The sequence below is a fragment of the Suncus etruscus genome, chromosome 9, assembly GCF_024139225.1.
Source record: "Suncus etruscus isolate mSunEtr1 chromosome 9, mSunEtr1.pri.cur, whole genome shotgun sequence".
Taxonomy (NCBI): domain Eukaryota; kingdom Metazoa; phylum Chordata; class Mammalia; order Eulipotyphla; family Soricidae; genus Suncus; species Suncus etruscus.
The window spans coordinates 81,681,672-81,703,125 of NC_064856.1; the positions used below are offsets into that span (position 1 = coordinate 81,681,672).

The 21,454-nt window shown below is 35.0% G+C and overlaps 1 protein-coding gene and 1 pseudogene across 1 annotated transcript in view; both read left to right on the top strand.

Annotated features, from left to right (window-relative positions):
- ELP4 (elongator acetyltransferase complex subunit 4) overlaps nt 1-21,454 on the top strand; it is a 218,540-nt gene that overhangs the window by 25,725 nt on the left and 171,361 nt on the right. The window contains exon 4 of the mRNA XM_049780094.1: nt 14,576-14,704. Within this exon, the coding sequence (XP_049636051.1) occupies nt 14,576-14,704 (129 nt within the window). The remainder of the gene's footprint in view (nt 1-14,575; nt 14,705-21,454) is intronic.
- Nucleotides 18,079-18,179, top strand: LOC126019260 (uncharacterized; annotated as a pseudogene).

Here is a 21,454-nt window from a genome sequence, read left to right on the forward strand (position 1 = left end):
ATTGTTTTCCTGGCATTAATATGCACTGACCAAACATTTCACACACACAATCAATTTTTACATATTCAGTTGTGGTACAGGCCTCAATTGAAATGTGATTTCTGATGGCATAAGCCATTTTTAAAATTTAATTTAAATAATTTTTGTGGCTGCATACCAAAAGGTAGTTTTCTTGTAGGAAGAGAAACTTATTATTTAGAGTGTAGTTATCTAATAATTAAAGGGTTAATTATTTACTTATTATACTAACATTATTACTTCTCTATTAATATCAGATGCACTTAAAGTGGAAAGGTAGAATACTTTGAAGGTTCTTAAAATTTGTCTTTTTGGTTTCCTTGATAATTTTTGGTAGGGAGGCCTACGTGGTGGTACTTAGATATTACATCTGGCTCTTGGCTCAGAGTCACTCCTGATGGTGCTTATGGAACAATTATAGTGCCAGGGATCAAATCCAAGTAGACTGTGTTCAAGACAGCATCTTACCAACTTCAGTCCCTTAAAATCATACATTTTAATATGTACCAAGAAAAAATATATGGAGGACTGGGCATTTGCCTTGCATGTGGTTGACCTGGGTTTCATCCTCGGCATCCCATATGGTCCCCTGAGCCTGCCAGGAGTGATTTCTGAGCACAGAGCCAGAAATAACCCCTACATGCCTCCGGATGTGACCCAAAAACAAAAACAAAAAAAGGTATATGGTCATCAGCAGGAATGTTATGATGTTTACAAAAGCTTAGAGCATGTAGTGTGTGTGTGTGTGTGTGTGTGTGTGTGTGTGTGTGTGTGTGTGTGTGTGTGTGTGTGTGTGTCAGAGGTTACGCCTGGCTGTGCACTCAGAAATTACTCCTGGTTTGGGGGACCATCTGAGATGCTGGGGGATCAAACCATGCACTGTCCTTGGTCAGCCGCATGCAAGGCAAATGTCCTACCACTGTGCCACTGCTCCAACCCCTAGAGCATGTAATATTTTATACCATGAACTATACAATAAAATACTTCTGGTTTAATTTCATTTATGGTTAAATTTCCCATATTTAAAATAGAAAAAATTTTTATAATTTAAAATGTAACTATGATGTCATGAAATAAAAAATTAGGGGCCAGCGAGGTGGCGCTAGAGGTAAGGTGTCTGCCTTGCAAGTGCTAGCCAAGGAAGGGCCGCAGTTCGATCCCCCGGCATCCCACATGGTTCCCCCAAGCCAGGGGCAATTTCTGAGCGCTTAGCCAGCAGTAACCCCTGAGCATCAAATGGGTGTGGCCCCCCCCAAAAAAAAAACAAAAAAAATTTATTAAGTAAACCAAATTACATTTGATTAATATAACCAGATACTTCAAAATAAAATATAAAAATGTATAAAAACGGATGTGAGGGCGATCTGGCTGTGACATCTGTCACCCCATTGATCACCATGGTTGATTCCGTTGATCTGACTGGCTAGGCGGGTGTCCCCTTCCTCCCTCACAGCTCCATGTGCATCCCTCCCGAAGCTGCGCACTCTGTCGAAAAACAGGATGGCCTTCCCCAAATAGAGACGGACCGTTTTTCGGTCGATGGTATACGAGTAGCTGGGCTCCCCTGCTAGAACCTCCAAACAAGCTCTCAAGGTCCATTTTTAGGAGAACGTAGGGTAGTCAAGCTTCCAAGACTTCAGACACATCCAAATGAGATGCTGCACGAGGCAGTCTGCCTTCCTTTAAAAAAAAAACAAGTATAAAAACTTCTAAAAGCTTTTTCTTCCTAGACTTTAAGATTGATAATAAAAATTTATGGTATCCAGATATCTTCATAATTTGCAAGCATTATTTTATATACCAAATATATTATTCTCCAAATATTAACTCATTAATTAATATCTGATCCATTCCAGGCTGGAGCAATAGTACAGCAGGTAGGGTTTTTGCCTTGCATGCAGCCAAGACAGGTTCAATCCTCAACATCCCTTATGGTTCCCAGAGCCTGCTAGGAATAATTTCTTTGGTTTTTTTTTTTTTTTTTTTTTTTTGGTTTTTGGGCCACACCCGGCGTTGCTCAGGGGCTACTCCTTGCTCAGAAATAGCTCCTGGCAGGCACGGGGGACCATATGGGACAACGGGATTCGAACCAATCACCTTTGGTCCTGGATCAGCTGCTTGCAAGGCAAACGCAGCTGTGCTATCTCTCCGGGCCCAGGAATAATTTCTGAATGAAGAGCCAGGAATAACCCCCCCTGAATAGCACTGGTTGTGGCCAAAAAAGACATATAAAGATTCATCCAGTCCCTTTGACTTTCTTTTTTTTAATTATGATTAGAGATGCTAGTTGATTTAAAATTAGTTATAGCAATTTTATTTACTATATAAAATTTTAATTAACATTTTATTTTAAAATTCTGAAGAAAGTTTTGTGCCACAACTTGCAGTACTCCTAGCTCAGTACTTTAGGGGACACCCCGATAGTGCTTGGGAGAAACCATGCAATTCCAGGAATTAAACTTGACTCTTCATCTTGTGAAAAAATGCTTTTAGTCTAGTGAGCTATTTCTAGCCTAAATTAATATTTTAAACGTTTCTTTTCCTTTTTTCATTTCGGTGTCAAGATTAGTCCTCTTTATCTTTTATCTGTTATAACTGTTTACAAAATTAAAAATTAGCATTTTGAATCCAGTGAATAGTCAGTTGTTTGATCTTACAGCATTGTAATGCTCTGGTCTACTGTTTAAATACAATGCAAGAAAACCCAGTTTTCTTGTTCTGTCAGAAATTTAGATTACTAAAGAAATAATAATGTTTAAAAAATATTCCTCATTGGCCAAGTAGCATTTTCATATTTTTATTGTATTTTTTAATATTCTTGATTGGACATTTTTTGTGTTACACATTTTTCCATAACTGTAGTTTTATAATGACTTAAAACAAAAGCAATACAGTATCTAGCCCATCTAACATTCTACTTTGAAAGCATTATGCATGTTCATTACTGAGTAGATTAACACATTTCCCAATGCATTCTTACTTTTTTTCTGACTATATAAATATCACTGTTTTTTGTTCATTATATAGGTCCAAATATTAGAAGAGATCTTTATTTTTTTTTGGTTGTTTTTTTGGGGAGTTCTTTGAGTGGTCACACCAGACAGCTCTCAGGGGTTACTCCTGGCTGTATGCTTAGAAATCGCTCCAGGCAGGCTTGGGGGACCATATGGGACGCCAGGATTCAAACCAACATCCTTCTACATACAAGACAAATACCCTATCTCCATGCTATCTCTCCAGCCCCAGAAGAGATCTTTAAAGGCAAAAGTATAATCAAAATATGTTCTCTTGATTTTTTTTGTTAACATTTTGTGTGCTCAGAAAATTACCAAGCTATCTATATGCCTTTCAGTGTTTAGAAATCAGAGATATGAGTTGAGCCGGAAATTTGCTGTTTGACCCCAGGATTTTACTCTCCCCCTCCCCCCACCTCCACCACCCCTGATTGCTTTTGAGAGCTTATTTAAAATTCTAAGTTCTCCCCTGGCAGCCACAGTTAGAGCTGCTCTGGCAAACTGAAAAGACTACAGAAAAACATGCAAAGGCTCAGTCCTACTTCCAGTGACCTACATTTGTGGCCAGCTTTTGAAAGATGGCATGTGCCTTATTTTCCAGCAAGGAAATGAAAGATAAGATATAATTGTAATGAAAAATAAAACAGCCTCTCTGTCACAGGTTAGGGAGAGCCTTTTCTGATATAATATTAAAATAAACATATTTGGCATTCATGTTTGTACATCAATTCAACAAAAGAAAGAATTTGCATGCAGAAAAGTAGCCTAAGTCATTTGGCAAAAAATGTCATACTGTGTAATAGGATATTTATCCTCAGGAAGTAGTGTATGTAAAAAAAAAAAAAGAAGAAGAAGTGGTGTATGTGTGTTTTGTTTTGGTGTTACACTGAAAGTTCACAAAAAAAAAAAAAAATAACTTCCCAGATCTATGCACAGAGGTTGCTTCTGGTGATGCTCGATGGGCCATGAAGTGCTAGGGCTCAACCTGTTCATCCTCTGTGCAGACAGACCATGTGTTCAGCCTATTGAACTCTCTCTGGCCCCAAGAAATATAATTTTCTTGCAGTCTGAGTATGAATTTTTTGTTGTGTTTTGGGGTCACACCTAGTGATGCTCAGTGGTTGCTCCTGATTCTGCACTTAGGTATCACACTTGTCACCTCATAGGTGACCTAATAGGATGCCAGGGATCGAACCTGGATCTGCCGCATGCAAGACAAGCACCATACCTGCTGCAATAATTCTTCGGCCCCCTGAGTATGGATTTTAAATTCCCTGTTATCTAATTAAGCTATAGGACCTTTCATTTTTTTCATCTTTTATATTAAAGGAAGAATAATTTTTTGTCTTATTCCAGAATTACAAATTAAAATGAAATATCTGAGATTTCACTTTGTAAAAAGTATTGTAAAACACTTTTTCCAGGCCTTATATTTGTTTCAAAAAATTTCAGTTTAAATGCATAAGAAAATGAATGGTTTTGAATAGCTGGTAGTTGTGTTATACTCAAACAGAATATTAAGTCTTCTATTTATTATATAACATTTCGTTATTTTTTGAAAAGAAGTCTCAAAAGAATTAAGATTATTTGAAATAGAGTTTATTTTGTTTCTGAATACTTTTAGGATTATATTCTGTGGCAGGGAATAAATGACTTAGACTGAAGAAATCAGCAGACTGGCTAGAAAGATATCTCATGTACAAACTTTATTCTGCGAAAACCCAAAGAAAACAACGCTGTCTACCTCTTCAGGTGGTACAAGATTCATTCTTACAGTGATTTGTTTATTTACTGAAATTTTAGTCTTTTTGTTTGTTTGTTAAGCTTCTCCTGTGTTATTACATAGGCTATCCTTCAGAGCATTCAGGAGACCATGTGGTGTTGGAGAATTGAATCAGGGATCATGTGCTCATGGCATGTGTTCTCTTTGAGTTGTTTCCCAGCTTTAAGTTGTATTAATCAGAAGCTGACTAGATGTGCATGAAGTAGACTTAGTTTACCAATCGGTCTTCTGATATTATGGTTTTCTAATGAATGAGACAATAGAAAAATATTAAGTCATTGTGGCTTATATTCTTAGAGTTTGTGTCTAAAAGTGTATGCTAGATTTCAGAAACAGGACAGTAAAACTGAAGAGTTTAATTCAAAATAGTAAATAGATTTCAGTCTATTTATCATGTTATTATGGACCTGAGAGATAGTGTAAGGGGTAAGGTACATGCCTTACACATGAGTAACCCCAGATTCCATCCACATTTTCACATACCATCCAATGAGCACCACTAAGAATGACTCCTGAGCACAGTGCCAGAAATGAGTCTCAAACACTGTCAGTTGTGGCCCAATTCTCAATCCCTGAAAAAATTAAAACAAATCATCATTATGCTAGCGTGCTAGTGTTCTTAAGAAAAACGATTATAAAATAATTACCATCCTTTCTTTATACTTTGGAAGAAGATAACTTATTTGCTCTGTTAACAATAATGTGCTACAGAAAATTATTTGTAAAATTAAGGAATTAAGTGATATCCATTTATTATTTAGTGTTCTATTTTACCCTGAGTTTTGCTGATGATATATCTGGGAGCTGAATTTATTATGGAAAAATAAAACCAGTAACATTTTGATTTCTTTACTAGGAACTCAACTGTTTTAGATCTATTACATGAAGATAATACCTGATTTTACTCCTAATTGAGATTTCCTTAACTTTATACATCTCTGAAAAACATTACGTATTTTCCAAAAATAGAAAACATTCGTATTCCACCTAACAGTGCTTGTTATCTTCTCCTATAATACCAGGAATTTTGTTGCCTTTATATTCCAGAAAGAAATTTCAGTTCCGCTGACATTTCCTAATGTGTATTGAATTTAATTGGGAATATGGCTCACAATGCTAATTACTAAGCTTAAAATACATAAACTTTAAAAACTTTAACTCCCCCAACTTGCTGACATTCTCTGTGTAGCCAACATCATTTCTAAGTGTAGCTCTCCTTTAACAATTCCTCCCCCCATCTCTTTTAAATATTTCAGTAAAGATTACATGGAGAACATTTAAACTGTTAAATATAGATATTGAGACACATGAATATTTAAATTATGACAAACTATAATATATTTCACTTTTTTTCTTCTTTACAACTTTCAGAAAGTAAAAATCTTTTCCCAAAACTGTCCAATATCAACAAAATAATAAATTTACTGAAACAGTATAATATACTTACTGAGATATACTATACTTACTGATGGCATGGATAAGGCATAAGTAGTATTAATTATAGTTACCAAAACCTGCAAGGATCAAAAGATTTTATTTTAAGAAGGATTTCTCTCGCTGCATGGATTATGTTGCTACATAATAGCTCAATAGTACTTGTGCTGAATTGTAAACTAGCTTAGAGAGTGGTGTGATGCCCATAGTTAGTGTAATGCATTGGTAATTAATAGGGTGGGAGGTTAAGCTTCATTAACTGCTGAGGGATTGTATCTTTGGTTTTATTATGCCCTAGAGAACATTAAAAGTGAGAAGGGTCAAACAGGGAATCAGATTTCTCTTGCACATCTGCCAAAGTGAAGACCACAAAATAGAGTAGCTGTAAACATAATATGACATGAATTAAAAAGGGAAGTGTGTATGTATATATGTATATATATATATGTACAGCATATTCTGAATGAGGACAAATGTTTCCAGTGAAAATTTTCTATATTTTATTACTGAAGGATGTATATTTTGACATAAGTTAATTGTAATACTTTGTTTTCATATGAAAAAATTTTACATAAAAAATACACTGTTGTTTCTGCTCAAATATAGAATAGATTTTTATTTGCACTAACATTCTGTTTTATTTGCCTTAAAGAGCACAATTTTATTCTTTTTATCCTGTCATTCACAGAACGTATAAAACCTGCATTTTTGGTAATAGAATAGGGGGAAGGGCTCCCCAGCAGTGCTTGAGCCCAAAGACCACTGCAGCTACAGTTAGCATTACAATGAAGATCTGGTCCATATGTCAGGACCAGAGTTGCATTGAGACCTACAATGAGTGGTTGGAGCCACCAAACTACCCCTAATGTTCTCTGAGTCTATCTAGGTTACAAGTCACTGTGCTTAACAGGACATGGAATGTTGGAAACCCAACTTTAGATTTTTCTTACAAGTCATGAGTTCCAACCCCTTGAACTATTAACAGCTCTTGTTTAAAAAAAAAAAAAGTTGCTGTTTTGTTTGTTTAGCTGATTATTGGTTTGGTATTTGCTTTGGTTTGGAGACACAGCTGGCAGTGATCAGGAGCTACTCCCATCTGAGAGCTTGGGGCTCTTTCCAGCAGTTATCAGGGAACCATGCAGCACTTGTATAATATCCAGAACATAAGCCATAGGCCTTTTGATCTCTTTTCTGTCCCCTCTAAAAATCTCCTTTTTATTTTTATATTTTTCTGATCCTTGATACCTTGATCCTTGATAGGTAGAAACTCACATTACAGAAAAGAGCAAAGTCTGACCGTCTAATATTTATTTTAGGAGGAAGCCATAGTACTTGTATATTGTCTTTCATTGATAATCTTCTATTGGGTCACATTATAATGAGGCAAAAAAAATAAAGATCTTGTTATGTAATGATGGAATGTGTTAAAGTAGATGCTAAGGGAATTTTAGCCTCCATAGTAAAGAGGTACTATATTTGATCAAGTTTGAATTGCTATTTTATAAGTTCCATCTTTACTTTTTATACTATTATATAAAAATAAGCTAACAAATAACACTGGAACATATGATGTTTTCTGGTCATTTACATTTTGCTTAATTCTTTTTTTGTTTTTTGGATTTTGGACCAAACCCAGTAACGCTCAGGGGCTACTCCTGGTTCTTAGCTCAGAAATTGCTCTTGGCCTGGGAGACCATATGTGACACTGGGGGATCAAACCAATTTCTGTCCTGGGTCAGCTGCATGCAAGGCAAATGCCCTACCACTGAGCCATCATTCTGGCCCCTGCATTTTGCTTAATTCTTATTGAGATTTCTTCCGTATTTTTTACTTGTGCATAAAAACAAAGAAAAACAAAATGCTTGAAGTACTCATAAATCTGTCTAACATTTATATAATTACAGTTTTGATTTGGGGTCAGACCTAGTGGCTCTCAGTGGTTAGTATAAGGAAGTGAACTTGGTATTTCACTTACAAAACCTATGTTCCAACACCTGAGCTCTTTCTGTGTGTGTGTGTGTGTGTGTGTGTGTGTGTGTGTGTGTGTGTGTGTATCCCTTTCCTTTTGACTAACATCATATAGCATATTCATATGACCAGCAAATCTCATGACATTTTTGGGGGGTTTTGGGGCCACACCTGACAGCACTTGGGAGCTTAGGGGTTACTTCTGGCTCTATGTTCAGAAATTACTCCTGGCAGAATTGGGAGACCAAATGGAATGCCAGGATTGAACCAGGGCTGGCCCCTTGCAACCCAAATGCCCTACCCTTGTGTTATCACTCTGGCTCTTGAACTCATTTTTTGACTTATACAGAGGGATCATTGTTCTCATAATTCGTTATTTACAATATACTATTTTATGCATACTAGTTTTCAGCTTTCCTTACTTAAAAAGAGAACTAAGGGGCAGGAACACAGTGGTAGGGCATTTGCCTTGCATGCGGCTGACCCAGGATGGACCATGGTTTGATCCCCAGAGTCCCATAAGTCCCCCAAGCCAGGAATAATTTCTGAGCACATAGCCAGGAGTAACCCCTGAGCATGACCTGGTGTGGTCAAAAGAGTGGGGGAGAGGGAGGGAGAGGGAGAGAGAGATGAGAGAGAGAGAGAGAGAGAGAGAGAGAGAGAGAGAGACAGAGAGACAGAGAGACACAGAGAGAGAGAGACACAGAGAGAGAAAGAAGAAAATCAAAAGCTGTGCCAAAGGTTTGGAAGAAAGCTCAGATGCTGAAGCATATGCATGTCCTTTGCACACAGGAGGCCCAGGACACTGGATCAGCTCTTAAGTAACAAGCCAGGAGCTCCTGAGTAGTATCATTGGGTGCAGCCCTAAAATAGAAAACATTTTAAAAAACTATTAGATAAGCATTGTTGCCAATATTGTCTTTGAAAATGTCAATAGAAGTTTTATGAAAAGTCAAGGTTTATCTTCTATCTTACCTGATCTTTCTATGGACTCTCAATTAAAATGTCACAGAATTATATGTGTCCACTTGCACATCAGGAATAGCAACCAAATTCTTCTGTAAGCAGACAATGGTAGCATGTGGAAAAGTCTGTATCAGTGAAATACAGTAAAAATCTGCTTTAATTTTAAGTCTGGTTTTTCATATGATAGAATTACTCACTCTCCAGAAATCCATTGTCAAATGTTAACTATTATTGCTCATAGTAATACAATATTAATGGCCACTTGCAATGTACTAATATAAATTAATAGCTACCTGTAATGTGTTTATGTGTCCTTGGCAATATCTCAGTATTTTAATAAAATTCGGACTTATCCTATTTTCTTAATGAATTTTTAAGGGGCCTGAGCAATAATACAGGGGTAGGGTACTTGATTTGCACTCATATTGCACTCAAAAATATATAGCTTTGATTTCTAGAACCCTATTTGGTCCCCTGAACATCATAACCCCTGAACATTGCCATATATATCCATAGGTATATATTTTTAAATATGTTAAATATATTTAACATAATTCATTCAGCAACATTAAGCATACAGGAGTGTTATCTTACTCTTTTGGGAAATATTCTGCCAGGATGTGAGATTATTTTAAAAATCCCATACATTCTATACTTTCTTTTTTTCATTTTTTTATTTTTAATTATGAGAACAATGATGCAAAGAGGACAAGGTAAAGTTACAATGAAAGAACAATCGCCCATAAACAGAGTTCTCAGAAGAAATCCCCTTGCTGACGCCTAAATATTGAACTTACAGTCAAAAAAAATTAAGAAAAATAAGGCAGAACCCATGTACAATTACTTTGTCCACAAGTCCCCAGATTGTAGTACATTATAACATTTCTTAGCAGTACACAAAGCAACCTAAAGCCATGAGATTTATGTGACTCCTTAACTTTGAAGGCATAGTATTTTTATATATTCATGCACATACATATTAGTTTAAGTTAACATCAAAAGTTTGAGGTTTTTTTTTTTAAGGGCTAGTCAAAAGGGCACAGCAAAAATGGTGTTAGAGTGGCAAATATTGTTTGCATAGGCCCACCAAAATATGGAGGTCATAGAAAGAAATAGTCTTGGTCTAAATACAAGGAGACCACTACCCCTGAAGTTTCCTGGCATAAGACCAACTCTAGGCTCCAGGCAAACTAGTTTATTCAATCCAAGTCATTGTCTGTAGTACCAATACAGCTTTATTTTTCACGCAGTCCTATTGTTGGCATCAGGTTTCCGTATTAAAGATCCTGGAATCTGCACATCCTACATTGAAGTCAGGCTGGTGTGAAGTGTCCTCTAGTTTCACCTCACAATTAAGGGGCAATACAGCAAGCCCTGTCCAGTAAGCAGGCCATTGTTCTTGTTAAGTCTTCTCAGTGTTAAGGGAAGTCTCTTTTGAGTAGATCCATGTCAGAACAGCTGTAGGGTCTTCCCTGGTAGAGGATTGCCTCTAGGTAATGTTATAGACAACCTTGGATGTTTTGTAGGTGTCTTCTCTAGATCAGGGGGGAATGGAGAATGCCCATTCTTCTGAGGCCTGTGCCAGGTCTTTATGTCATTGTTCAGGGTGTAAGGTCCCATTGCACTACAAGATTTGTGTGTTCCCATCTCTATTAGATAAGAACTTACTGGTATGTATAGTATTTTCCCATTTTAGTGTGCCTAAGCAAACAAGAAATAAAGCCACGTGATGTTATCTGAGTATATGGGGGCATAAGAACACGTCTAACAATACCCATGACTGGGTTCAAACATAAGCAGTAAACTGAGGGATTCTTTCACACCAAATTCCATATTGAGCTGTTCACAAAGAGAAGATAAAAAAGGGAAGATCGTCACTGTATAAGAAATATTCAGCAAAAGTTATAGCCGTCAAAGAAAACACCCATAAAATGTTGAAAAGACATATGTGTCCTTTTTATGCCTTTTGGAATAGTTGGGTGGGTGTTAACTCCAGGGCACCACTTAGGTCTGTGACTTAGGACTCTACAGTACTTAAGTTAGAAAGGGTAAATGAGGAGTAATGATGATAGGGGATAAGGAAGTTAAAGAGAAAAATGATCTTTTGTAGGGCTGTGCAGAAGGGCAGAATAAAAAATGATATTCTGCATACATAAAAACATAATTCAATGATAGTGAGTACTATTAATGTATCGTGTGTGCGATTTTGAACATATAAACTGGAAAGAGATTACCAGTGACTGCTCAAGAAGCTGGGAGGCCAGAAGTTCAGAGCCCAACCGAGACCCTCCCTAAGAAGCTGAATGAATAATGGGGGAAAGCCTAGGGTACCTTCAAGCTCTACCAAGGGACCCAACTCACCAGCTTGCCCAGGCATGTGGCCTGGAGAAGCCCTGGAGATCTGGAGCAAGGCAGCAGAGGGGTGCTGGGGTTAACATTCTATACTTTGATTAGGAAGTACTAATACTTGTAAATCAGACATTGGTTATGTGTTTTAAAGGTTTGAACATTTTCTAATCACTGTGAAATACTAGCAGTGAAATAAGGGAAACCTGTAATTTTCTAAAGAAATAATTTAATTTTATTTTAGAAATAAAGAGGCTTAGTGTTATTTAAGAAAGTTAAAAACAGGGCCCGGAGAGATAGCACAGCTGCATTTGCCTTGCAAGCAGCCGATCCAGGACCAAAGGTGGTTGGTTCAAATCCCGATGTCCCATATGGTCCCCCATGCCTGCCAGAAGCTATTTCTGACAGCCAGGAGTAACTCCTGAGCACCGCCGGGTGTGGCCCAAAATCCAAAATAAATAAATAAATAAATAAATAAATAAATAAATAAATAAATAAATAAATAATTAAATAAATAAATAAGAAAGTTAAAAACTTTTATTCTTATTTTAAAATTTTTGAGCCCTCTTGGGCTTTGACTACACACTATTCTGTAAGCACCTATCACAGTTTTTTATGTGTTTGTCTTTTAATGGCCACTTAGTTCTATTTTTGTCTTGAATATTATTTATAATGCTTTTGTAAATGTGGGGGTATCTTTTCAAGAGAGTGATTAGCTTCTCTTAGAATATATAACCAGAAAAAATCGCTGAATTATACTGACTTTAATACTTTTAAAAAGTATTAATTATTTATTTTAAATGTTGTTATAATACCATGATTAACCAAGATGCTCATAATATAGTCATAGCAGGCATTACATTTTCAAACACAAATCCCACAACCAGTATGACCACCCCTTTACCAGTATTCCCAATTTCTCACCCACCCACCACCATAGCCAGCTGCCTTACCAGCACAAATTTAAAACATATTGCTTGTTACAGAAAAAAAATGGAATGATAAAACTTAGATCAGTATGAGTCAATTTAAAATTCTTGTTTCATCTCCATGTTTTTCTAAAGAATTTACTGGGCTGTGGTCAGTTGAGTTGAGCCTTCTTGTATTACTATTCAGGCTACCCGACCTTGGTAGATTTCACATCAGATTCCCTGTGATACAACTGAGCTCACACTGCTCTGAAATTTTGAGGTGCCTCATGGTCCCGGATCTATAAATCTGAAACAAAAGATGAAAACTTGGCAATCTGTTTTTGTTTTTTTGTTTGTTTGTTTGTTTTTTTGTTTTTGGGCCACACCCGGTAACGCTCAGAGGCTACTCCTGGCTATGCGCTCAGAAGTTGCTCCTGGCTTGGGGGACCATATGGGACGCCGGGGGGATCGAACCGCGGACCTTCCAAGGCTGGCGCAGGCAAGGCAGGCACCTTACGTCTAGCGCCACCGCCCGGCCCCAAACTTGGCAATCTGATAAGGTTAAGTTGTAAAGCTGATACATTTCTGTCAAAGGGTATTAGGTGTGTTACTGTATTGCTGTGGCTTCAGTCAAAAGGGGAATCTACCTCACCCATTCTGAGGATGCCTCAGAAGTATCAGTCTGGAATAGACTACCTGAGAATAGTCTATGCCATTATTTACTTTATTTCTTTTTTAAATAAAATTTTAAATTGAATCAATTTTACTTTGGAGTATCTATCTGCAGGACAAAAAAACATTCACTCAAAAGGACACATACACATCATGATTCATTGCAGCATTGAGTACAATAGTTAAGATTTGTAATCAACCTAAATGACTGACAGATAATTGGATTATGAAAGTAATATTACATTGTGTGTATATATATAAATATATACACAAAGAGATACTATGCAGCTTAAGGAATGATGCACACAAGCAATTTGCTGCAGTATGGATAGAACTGAAAAATAAAATAAGTAAGCTAGAAGAAAAGATAATCATGGTATAATATCACTTATATGTGGTATTTAGAATAACTGGATGAGAGAATATAATGATTGAAAGGGATAATGCCTAGATCACCATTAGGTAGATCACCCTTGGTCCCAGAATATAGGAAGACAAGGGAAAGGAATAGAGTGGAGTGGAGGGAGAGAAGTGAGGAATGAGGGGGACAGAGGTCAAGTGGATTCAGGTTCATTGGTGGTGTTAAGGAATAATAGAGCGAAATAACCAAATCACCTGTTTCTAAGCACAAATCAGTTTGACCCTTAAGAATAAATGTTTCAACTTAATGTATAACAAGACCCAAGAATATGTTTATTAATCAATTCCCCTCATAAACTTTATAATTCTAACTAGTAAAAATTAAAATTATTGCATTGTTTTCCTTCCCCATAAAATTTATATACTATCTTTGCAAATTTTTTTATAGCATCTCTACTCAAAAAGAAGTCTGTAGTTTTTTTGTGCTTCTTAGTGGTTTGCTTCCAAACAGGAAAGATAAAATTGGAATTCAGTATCTCTTCATTTAATAAGAGATTTTTAATTCATTTTCATTGTTCAAAGAAGAGATGTAAACTTGCAGGTGCAAAACGAACATTTTATACAGCAAAATATATGTCTTTATTCTTAGTTGTTATTTCACCCATTATTTTGGTGAATGATTTTTTTGAATTCTAGAATTACAAACCAGTAAGCAGATTGCGCATATGCTTTATTTTTACCTTGTGGCAAACATAACAATAATTACATGTAATACGTAAGTGTTAATTCTAGCCTTTGCTCTGTGTATGAATGTTTTAAAAGTGTATATTGCTTCTTGTTACAACAGATTAATTTTTGGTAGATATTAAATTTGAATATTTTACTTAAATTCTATTCATTACTAAAATTTTTAACTTCATCTTCCATATTAGTATATTCTTTTTGTTTCAGAAATATCTTTGTCGTGACTTTATGCTTGAATTAATTTTAAGACATTGATTTTTTAATATAGTGAAAGCTATAATATAATCAACACTATGATTTACAAAAGTAGTCATTCTTTACATCAGAAATGCTTAATAATATATATTCTACTTTCTTAGGAACTTCCTGCTCCATTACTTGATAATTGTGAAAAAGAATTTGATGAAGATGTATGTAACCATACTAAACTTGAATCTAAAATGAAGATGAAAATAGCTTGGCGTTACCAGTTATTACCCAAAGTAGAGGCAAGTGAGAATATAAACTATTTATGAAATTTACAAATGTATTTTATGTTTCATTTTGTAGAAGCTCTATCTTTACATCTCTTATTCTTTGAGGTGGTAGATTGGGTTCGGTGGCAAGTGGGTCATACTTGACAGTGCTCATAACATATGAACCCCTGATGAGGTTTGGGAACTTTCTGTGTTGCCAGGAATTTGAACAAAGTTGTGACCATTTCATCCACATGCAAAGCAAGGGTTATACATCCTGGTGCATCTCTAGCCTAATACCTCTTATTAATTTAACTGTAGTAAGGTATATATTTGTTTATTTTAAATAAAAGGTATTGCAATTATTGAGTTTATTTTTATTAATAGATTTTTAGGTGAGTTTTAGGGTTATAGAATAAATGAACAAGCAGTAAAAATAATTTCAGTATAATACTTCTCTATCCCTTATTTTTTATATTTGTGTGGTATATTTTATATGCATTTGTGTAGCCAAATATTTATGCATTATATTAACTAAAGTCTATCGGTTACTTAGACTTCACTCTGACAGGCATTCTATGAGTCTTACATGTATCTACCATTATATATCATGTGAAATAGTTTCTAAAACATCTTTCTACTTGCTGGATAGTATCTAATTCATGAATTATTTAATAAAGTAAATTAGGAAAAGTAATTTCCTAATTTTTAATTTCCTAATACTTTTAAGCCTCTGTACTCCACATATTCATCTTCCCTCTCTTCAGATCCCTACACAGTCATTGCAGAGTATTCAATGAAGATGGCACAAAAAAATAAAATTATGGCAAATTCATTTTACTAAAACAAATCATTTTATTCTTCAGAATTTGTGCATACAATCTTTTTGTATTGTAAACCGGAGCAAGTAAAGTAAGCCATTTCAATGAATCTTGTTTATCTGTGGTCTCTTGCTTTTTAGGATTACTTTTTTTATTCAACCATCACGTTTTCCAACTCAGTCATCTGTTAACTAAAACTTTAGAAATGTAGAAGCAGCTAACAGCAAGCCTGTCACTAAAGAAAGGTGCTGTACTCTGTTCCTGGTGAAGGCTTTGTTCATTTATTGGCACCTTTATTTGGTTGTTTACTTCATTAGTTTTTCAGCACATTTGAGGAAGTGTGGAGTTGTCACAGTTATATCTGTGTTGCTTAGGGACTACTCCAATGTGCTCTAAGGTCTCTCCTGGTTGTTCTCAAGTTAGGTAGTGCCAGAGATTGAACCAGACTTATCGACTGCAAAACATAAACTCAGTTCTTTGATCTAACTCTCCACCGATTTTTTAGAACACATTAGTATTTACCAAACATTTTTGTACTGCTAGACATGAGAGAAATTCCAACCTGATACAACACAATTTTTATAGTAATTTCCAATTCTCTAAACTTCCACATTGAAATAAGGGTTATTTTTCAAAAACGAATACATTTTTATAGTTCTTGCACTGCAGATGCCTAATTTGGTTTTCTGATTCTTCTGCCTCTTTTTACATGCATAGCACATGGTCATAGTTTCGAAACCACCTGTGAATTCAATACACAGAGTAGAATTCTCTAAGTCTAAATAGTTGGTACCAGTTAAAGGAATTAGTATTTGAAGTGAAATATGTTGGCCTTTATAACCCTATAAAGTGATTTGGTTTGTTTTTGAACCACATCAGGTAGTGGTCAGAGCTTACTCCTTTCTCTTTGCTCAGATGTCACTCCTGGTGGTAGTTGGGCGTTATATATGTAACACCAGGATTGAATTGGAGTCAACTGCATGCAAGAAAAATGCCTTAGCTGCTGTAATAATCTCTCCAGACTCTCTAAGCCTTGTAAGATGAAATAAAAAGGGGTTTTTGGTGAGGGAGTCACATCCAGCTTCACTCAGGGGTTACTCTGTACTCAGGAATCACTCCTGGCATTCTTGGGGGACCATATGGTATGCCAGGGATCAAACCCAGGTTGGCTGCATGCAAGGCAAACACTCTCCATGTTGCGCTATCACTCCAGCCCTGAAATAAAAAGTTCTTAAGAGTATATATAAGATCTATATTTCTAGCCCAAATCTTGTATTTTAAGTCTCCTTTCTCTGTATATAATACTCCATATTATTAGAGTATTATTAGTATTATAAGAACAATAAAAATGTATTTGTTTTTGAAAAATAACACTTATTTCAATGTGGAAGTTTAGAGGATTGGGAATTACTATAAGGATGGTGTTGTATTAGTATTATATAGACGATTATTATAATATCCTAGACAATCAGTCCTTGAGAATCGCTTGGATTATTTTTCTTATTCCCGAAATCTTTCTTCTCCAAGGCAGAAATTATTATTACCTTTGACAACTTTATATAATCAATAATTTATTATTATTATTATTTCTCTTAAATTCAATGGTATACTTTGCTTTATAGTTTGTTATTAATATGTGTTTACCAAATTCTCTGAGAACAGACAATATTTTTTCACTTGTATCTTGACCACCTATATTAATGCCCAGATACTTAAGTAGTGTTTAGTGAATGATAACTTATATTTTCATTACTATAAATATATTTATTGATTGTAGATATATTTATTGATAAATGTATTTATTAAGTCAACAAATATTGTTGTCAACTATTACCAAATACCAAATGTTGTAATAGATGCATATTAAATAATGATAAATTGCTTTAAATAGCTGAGAAAACTAACTTTCTAAATATTATTTTAACATATAAAGATGTGATTAAAATTATTACTAATATACCATAATAGTTATTTGCAATTCCTATGATAAGGAATACATTTTACTTACAAAGAACTATAAAATGAATAGGAGTATTCTACTAGCCAAGTTTAAAACAGCAAAAATATGAAAAGAAAATTTAGATGACAAACATATAAAAGCAAATGCCCAGCTTCAATTACAATAAGAAAAATGCAAATTAAAACTCTGAATTAATATTCTCTTATCATACCATCATTATACAAAGTCTTTTGGAGGGAATGCTAAAACTGGCAATGCTCTAGTTCCTCTATCAGGAGTCATTCCCGTTCATCTCAGGGGACCATATGGAGTGCCAAGGATCAAACCAGAATGATTCTCAAGTGCCTTCCTGTGTACTATTGCTCCATCCCCTATACAAAGTCTCTAATAAGTAGCATGAAGGAGAAACTCATGCTTTGCTCCTCAAAATGAAAGTAGTTAAAACTGGGGCCGGAGAGATAGCATGGAGGTAAGGCGTTTGCCTTTCATGCAGAAGGATAGTGGTTCGAATCCTGGCATCCCATATGGTCCCCCATGCCTGCCAGGGGCGATTTTCTGAGCATAGAGCCAGGAGGAACCCCTGAGCGCTGCGGGGTGTGACCCCCCCCCCAAAAAAAGAAAAGAATGTAGTTATAACTTCTGAGAAAAGTAATTGTATCGTCCTTGTTTATTGGCAAAGCTGTACCATTCCATTGGTAACAGATTCTGACTTGCACAAGGAACATCTCAAACAACAACAACAAACAAACAAACAAATAAAAAAAGAAGAAGAAGAAAAGTAATTGTATCCTTCAATGCCATGTAACTTTTGATCCTTTTGGAAATTTTTTATGAATATAATCATTTAGATGTAAGATAAATATATATATATATATATATATATATATATATAAGCTAGGTATATAGCATATTTTAATGAAAGGTGAATAACCTATGTCCACCAGTAAGCAGCTAGTTAAATAAATATGGCCTATGTTTACACATTAATTGTTTGACTTTAGGAAATAATGCTTCCCTCCTCTTAAAAAAAAAAGGAAGAGAGAAGAGTAACAGAAAGTGTAGAGAGGAGGGAAGAGAGAAAAGGAAAGGAGGGAAAGCGGAAAAAGGAGAGTAGAAAGGGAATAAATTAGGGAGGGAAGGGGATGAAACAGAAAAGGAAGGAAATAGGTGATGAAAGATAGTATAGCAGATAAGGCTTACCTTGCACACAATTTATCAGGGTTTACATAGTGTCCCCTGAGCACTGCCGGAGTTATTGGTGAACTCTGAACTAGTATTCCCTGAGCACACCCAGCTGTAGACCAGACACAAAAGACAGAAAAAGAAAACAGAAAAAATATTTCCTTTTACATTTCTCTTCTTAAAGGACATGCCATCTTCTTTTTATCCAATTACTGGTTCGTATTCTTCCCTCAATTTTTTCTGCAAGAATTAATAGCATTTTTAATTGTTGGTGAGATATATATAGTATAATTTATAATATAGTATAATTTATAATACTGGTTGTGATAGTTTCACATTTGCCATGACATGGAATGGAGCTAAATGATATCTTAAGTGAAGTCAGCCTATAGCATATTTTGAGACCTAACTTTTCAATGTTATAGAACTCTACAAACAAAACCTATATGATTCCAGAAGTTCATTAGAACATGTTATGTCCTTATTGTATTAAAGAAGAAATCCTTACTTTTTCTTCATGGTTCAGCTATGAGTCCTGTGATACATTTGTGCCAATTTTATATGACAATAAATATAATGTTCCCCAGTAATTATAAAGGATAATGACAATATCCAGTTCTCTAGTGAACCAAGACACACTAAGAACATTTGCTTAGTATTTTATATTTATAAATTTTCACAGGTATTACATTATGTTCTGATAACTGATTTGAAAGTTATTATTACCTCTAATGTCTAGCATTGGATCAAGTCTCAAAGTGGTTCAGTAAACTTGAGTCTTGCTTTCTAATAGCCATACTAAGAAAAAGGAGAAAACAAGGATAAGAAAATGTTACATTCAGTCTGTTTAGTTGTGTTAGAGCTTTTCTCTGAAAGTTTCTGTCCACACAGTGAAGGTGAGGGTGGTATATTTGGTTGCTCTGAGATATTCCTGCCCCACCCTCCACCAGCATTCTGTTTCTTTTAACTTAACAAATTTTTACTTAACCATTCCATTTCACTCTCTCCCACAGTTTACAAAGAGTCACTTGTGTATGTAGAAAAATTGATACAACGTGCTTTTATCAAACTACTAAACTGATGAGTTATTTGTGACCAATTTGGTAATTATTAATGCAGATTTTTTTTGAAAAATTGAAAGAGTTTCAGAGTATTAATCATAGATTTTAAACATTTAGTTATATTTTTAGAGGGAATATTTTATCTGTGTTTTACAGTTCTAGACATCAAAAGATTTCACAACCATTTCACAAAACTAATTATTTGTTTTGTCTTAAGTAGAAATAAACTTTAACAATGTTATTTTGACCTCTAAAAGTCTATTTGTCACTATAATTTTTACTTAAGGATTAAATATTTTCCTCATAAAACATGTCTATTACCTTGGATATGTGGGGCACCATAATCAAATCTTAATTTCTTAAACTAATAATTGTAATAAAAACTTTAAATTTATTTTTACATTCTGATGAATTATATGGGTTCTATGTGTAAACTGTCACAGCATGAAATCAATTTTCTGCTTTGATTCATCCCAAATCTGATATTTCTATCACATTAATATTATAATTAGAAACATTAATAGAGACGGCAACTTTAAAAGCATACTTTGCTTCTTGGCATTTTAGCATATTTCTCTGAGTGCATAGGACTTCAAGAACCTTCAGTTTGCTAATAAATTTATTAACTCAAACTTAAAAGAAGTGGAAAGTCTCTCTTTCTTTCCCTCTCCCCATGGCCAGTCTGCTAAAATAGATTATTCATGCTTATTTGATTCAGGTAGGCTTTTGCAAGCTTCCCTACTAGGCCTGGGAATGTGGTACATTGAGGCCTTTTCAGAGGTTTCTGACATAGACCAAGCTTTTATTGCATGGTGTTTTATTATGACCAAATCCTAGTCTCCACCCAGTTTGTAGGCACTCTGCTTATTCTTTTGAATCAGGAAAGGTTATCACCTACCTTAATCCATGCAGCAGTGTGGATTAAGGACACCAGTGTGCCCCCGGATTCTCAAAGAGGATCCTGGAAACTTCTTGTTTCTTCTTTTTTGCTGTCTTTACTAAATTCTATTGGGCCTTAGGAGGATTTGCATCTGAAATGGGCAACCTGGTGTTTTTCTCAATGAAGACATCAGATCAAAGTTCAGTTAGTCAAGGCCTTTCTAAAACATTAAGGGGGCTAGGACTTACACAATAAAAAGATGAGCTCTAGCAGAGATTGCAGTAAAAACATTCTGAACTATAATCCGGATAAAGAATAGATTATAGGCCGAAGAACAGACCTTGTTTAAATTGCTTTAGACTAATAACTTTACATTTTAGAACTTTATACCCTATTTTTAAGGAACATTTTAATGTCACATAATATTTTTGTGAATACTTTCAAGCAAGAGAGAAACCATAGTTTAGAAATTATACTTCTGTGTATAATGAGTTGAATAATTAGAACAAACCAATGGATAGATCTCATTCATTAAAGAAATAATTAATGGAAGATGAACTTTTATACTAAATGTCAAATTCATAGACTCAGAATGTTTCTATTACATTATAATTTTTAATAGTTATATAATTTGATATTTATAGGCTTTTAATAGGAATTCTTGTGGTCTCAGAATGCAAGTATCTATTATTAAGAAACTCTACATAATTTGATATTTATAGGCTTTTAATAGGAATTCTTGTGGTCTCAGAATGCAAGTATCTATTATTAAGAAACTCTACTTCTTAGATAAAGTAGAAAGTTGTTGGGAAAGTAAGTTCAGAACACATTGTGCATAGTTCTTCTATTTCTGCATAGTCATTTTTAGTATTGTAAAGA